This window comes from Monosiga brevicollis, genomic scaffold (genome assembly GCF_000002865.3).
Source record: "Monosiga brevicollis MX1 MONBRscaffold_107 genomic scaffold, whole genome shotgun sequence".
NCBI classification, from domain to species: Eukaryota; class Choanoflagellata; order Craspedida; family Salpingoecidae; genus Monosiga; species Monosiga brevicollis.
This window is the reverse complement of record NW_001865133.1, coordinates 1-3,189: the sequence shown is the minus strand read 5'-3', so window position 1 is coordinate 3,189 and position 3,189 is coordinate 1. Positions and strand designations below refer to the sequence as shown.

General features: G+C 52.6%; 1 protein-coding gene across 1 annotated transcript in view; it reads right to left on the bottom strand.

The window, feature by feature from the left end:
• The window catches only part of MONBRDRAFT_30610 (uncharacterized protein), a gene marked incomplete at both ends in the record, with an annotated part of 6,348 nt that extends 5,306 nt beyond the window's left edge, over positions 1 to 1,042 (bottom strand). Inside the window, one exon of the mRNA XM_001751050.1 lies at positions 53 to 1,042. Coding sequence (XP_001751102.1) covers positions 53 to 1,042 — 990 coding nt within the window. The remainder of the gene's footprint in view (positions 1 to 52) is intronic.
• Between the last annotated feature and the right edge of the window lie 2,147 nt (positions 1,043 to 3,189).

Genomic DNA, 3,189 nt, shown 5'->3' with positions numbered 1-3,189 from the left:
GGTGCAGCAGGCAATGGGAGGGGGGTGGAAGAGACAAGGTCGCGGTCATGACGGGGGCCGCAAACTGCTTGCCATTGTGCTTCTCGTACGCGCGCTTCTTGCGGCACTGAGATACATCGTGGCCATAGATGCGACAAAATTCACAGTTGGCATTGACGCGATCACTCTTTGGGTGGGGCCCGTGGTGTATACCATGGCGACCACGTCCACGACCACGTCCACGACCGCGTCCGCGACCACGTCCACGGCCATGCCCGTGCCCGCGCCCTCCACCATGCTCAACAGCAAAGGCACCCTGTTTAAGTTCGGCGCGGGCACCAGCAGGCGTGAGTTTGTGCAGGTTAGCAGTCACCACCTCAAAGAACTTGCCCAAATCCCAAGACGGTTGATACAGGTTTGCAATCACGTCCCTGAGTTTCGAAGGCAGGCCATCAACCAGTTGGGCGATGACGAGGGTTGCCGAGTAGGCGCCCTCAATGCGAAGGGTGTCGACGGCAGCAGTGATGGAGGAGCGGTAGACAGGAAAGTCGTCGGCCATGCGGATGCGTTGGTCGCGAAGAGCCTGAGAGGCTTGGGTAATGTCGTGACGAGTGGTCTGGAGGAAGAGGGCGCCCATCTGTTTGAACCAGGCGCCCAAGACGATGCGTTGGCGTGATGTTTCGCGCTGAAAACGAGAGGCAAGGTCACCTCTCAAGCACGGTAAGATCCAGTCAACCATGATGTCGTTGACGTAGATGAGGTAGTCCAGGTCGGAAGAAATGTCGCCATAAATATCCTGGATACCAGCGGCGGTGCAGCCCTCTAGATCGAGGGTGGCCATATGCAGCAAGGGCTCGGCTTGGAGAAGAACAAGGGCCGAGTTGACATTTTCTTTGAGGGAGTCAAGACCTTTCTTGCTGTCACCGCGATAGGACTCCCACTTGGTTGAGGTTTGGTAGGCTCGGTGCCAAACGTGGTGGGGTGGTTGAGTCCGAGAGCCGGCCCGTGGTGGCGCATTGGTGCCAAAGGCAACACCAAATTGGGATGCATCCACTGCTTCCATGGGAGAGCGCCTGGGCGTGGTGGCTCTATCGTCATGTGCGGGAGAGCTCAAATAGCCATGACGATAACGAGAGTCGTGAGAGAGCGATTCGTGCACGGGCTCTCTCGGGAGCCGGGGTAGAGGGCGATTGGAGGCCAGGCCAAACGCCACTTCGCCATCGCGGGCAGACGGGTGCGCCGCGGGCGAGGGAGCGAGCAATAAATAATAAATAAATTAGGTGTTTGAACCTCAGAGCTGAAAGCAAAGCTGTGCAACCCCGACATCAACATCACAACGTCACGCAAAATAACACAAGAGAACAAGGTACATTCGCTGGTTTTATCATGCCAAGTAGTACAAGCGCGAAGAATCCTGCACACAGAAACAAAAATCGTACAGAACGACCAAGTATAACCAGAGATACGGCCATTTCAAACACTAGACACCCAAAAAGGGAGTAACACATCACATGTACAAGACATCACAGCACAAACACAATGAACACCACGGCACGCTCACATCCAACGAGACACAACGTCGGATTGAGGAAAACAACCGGCCACAGAAGAAAAAGACATCATAACAAGGACCTTACAAAAATTTAGCAAAATTACCACAAAATACAGCAAAAATTAAAGCAAAATTAAAACAAAAATACAAGTCAAGCCATCAAAAGACACAACGAGAACCACCTAGGGAGCGACAGGTGCACACAGGGATCCCCACAGAGGGACCCCCGAGACGGTGCCTACCTACGACGAGCGCAGGCAGACACCGCCAAAGTGGCGCTGGATGTGGTCAGCGTTCATCTGATGGACCAGCGCCGCAAAGCGACCCTTTCACCGAGGAACAAAGGCCTCATCCAGCCCCGGCTGGTACACACCACGGGCCTCGGCGCAGCGGGTGAGCTGATGATGCGAGGTCGAATGTGGTCGGGCCTGATTTGCTTGGAAGTGACGTGCTTCGGGCCTAAAATCCATGCCTCATCTTCTCGGGCCTGATCTGCATCGGCCCTGATGATGCGAGGTCAAATGTGTTCGGGCCTGATCTGCTCGGACCTGTACTGCTTCGGCCTGATGATGCGAGGTCGAGTGTGGTCGTGCTTGATCATCATAATAAATTAGGTGTTTGAACTTCAGTGCTGAAAGCATAGCTGTGCAACCCCGACATCAAAATCACGACGACACGCAAAACAACACAAGAAAACAGGAGACATTCATCGGCTTCTATAATGCCGAGAAGTACAAGCGCAAAGGATCACGCACAAGGAAATAAAAATCGTGAGAAACGACCAAGTATAACCAGAGATACAGCCAATTTAAACACAAGACATCCAAAAAGGCAGTCACACATCACACGTACAAGCCATCAGAGCACGATCACACAAACACCACGGCACGCCCATATACAACAATATACAACATCAGATTGAGAAACACATCATCCAAGGACTTTACAAATACAGCAAAAATACCACACAAATATAGCAAAAATTACAGCGAAATTACGACGAGCGCAGGTAGACACTGCCAAAGTGGCGATGGATGTGGCGAGCAGGTAAAAGATAAAAGATATCACGAGAGCCACTTCGGGAGCAACAAGGACACACAGACAAGTACACACGGGAACCTCAAAGTTATTTGTGACGTCATGCCATCATCAAAGTTCTCTCTCTTTCACAGCGCTTTCTCGCAAGTCAACTCGTCGTGCAGTCTGACCCTGCGTGGCTGGGCAAAGCTTCGCAATGCACCACACGTCAAAAAAGCTAGATCTTGCTTGTTTGGAAATTAATTGATGAGTGAATGTGTTAGCGTCAAATCCGTGCTTCCACGCATTTGAGCACTCCCACTGCTTTCGCACACACTCAGCATCGGTCGCTATGGGTCTTCCTATTGGTATGCCATAGCTGCGACGACCTCACACTGACACCTACACTTGGACCCCCTGGGCCTGGTCCTCCTCGTGGGAGTCACATGAGTAAACACCGCGTGTGACGCGGTCCCCACGATGCCTGGGCAGCTGCCCTGGGGCAATAAGCTTGTAACTACTGTTGTTTCCCTTTGTTGGGGTATCTGCGGTCGGGCACGAGTTGCACTTTCCCTATCCTCGGGATTGAGCGACTCTACAGCTATTCTAACGGTGCACCTGGTCTGGTCACTGTGAATGCT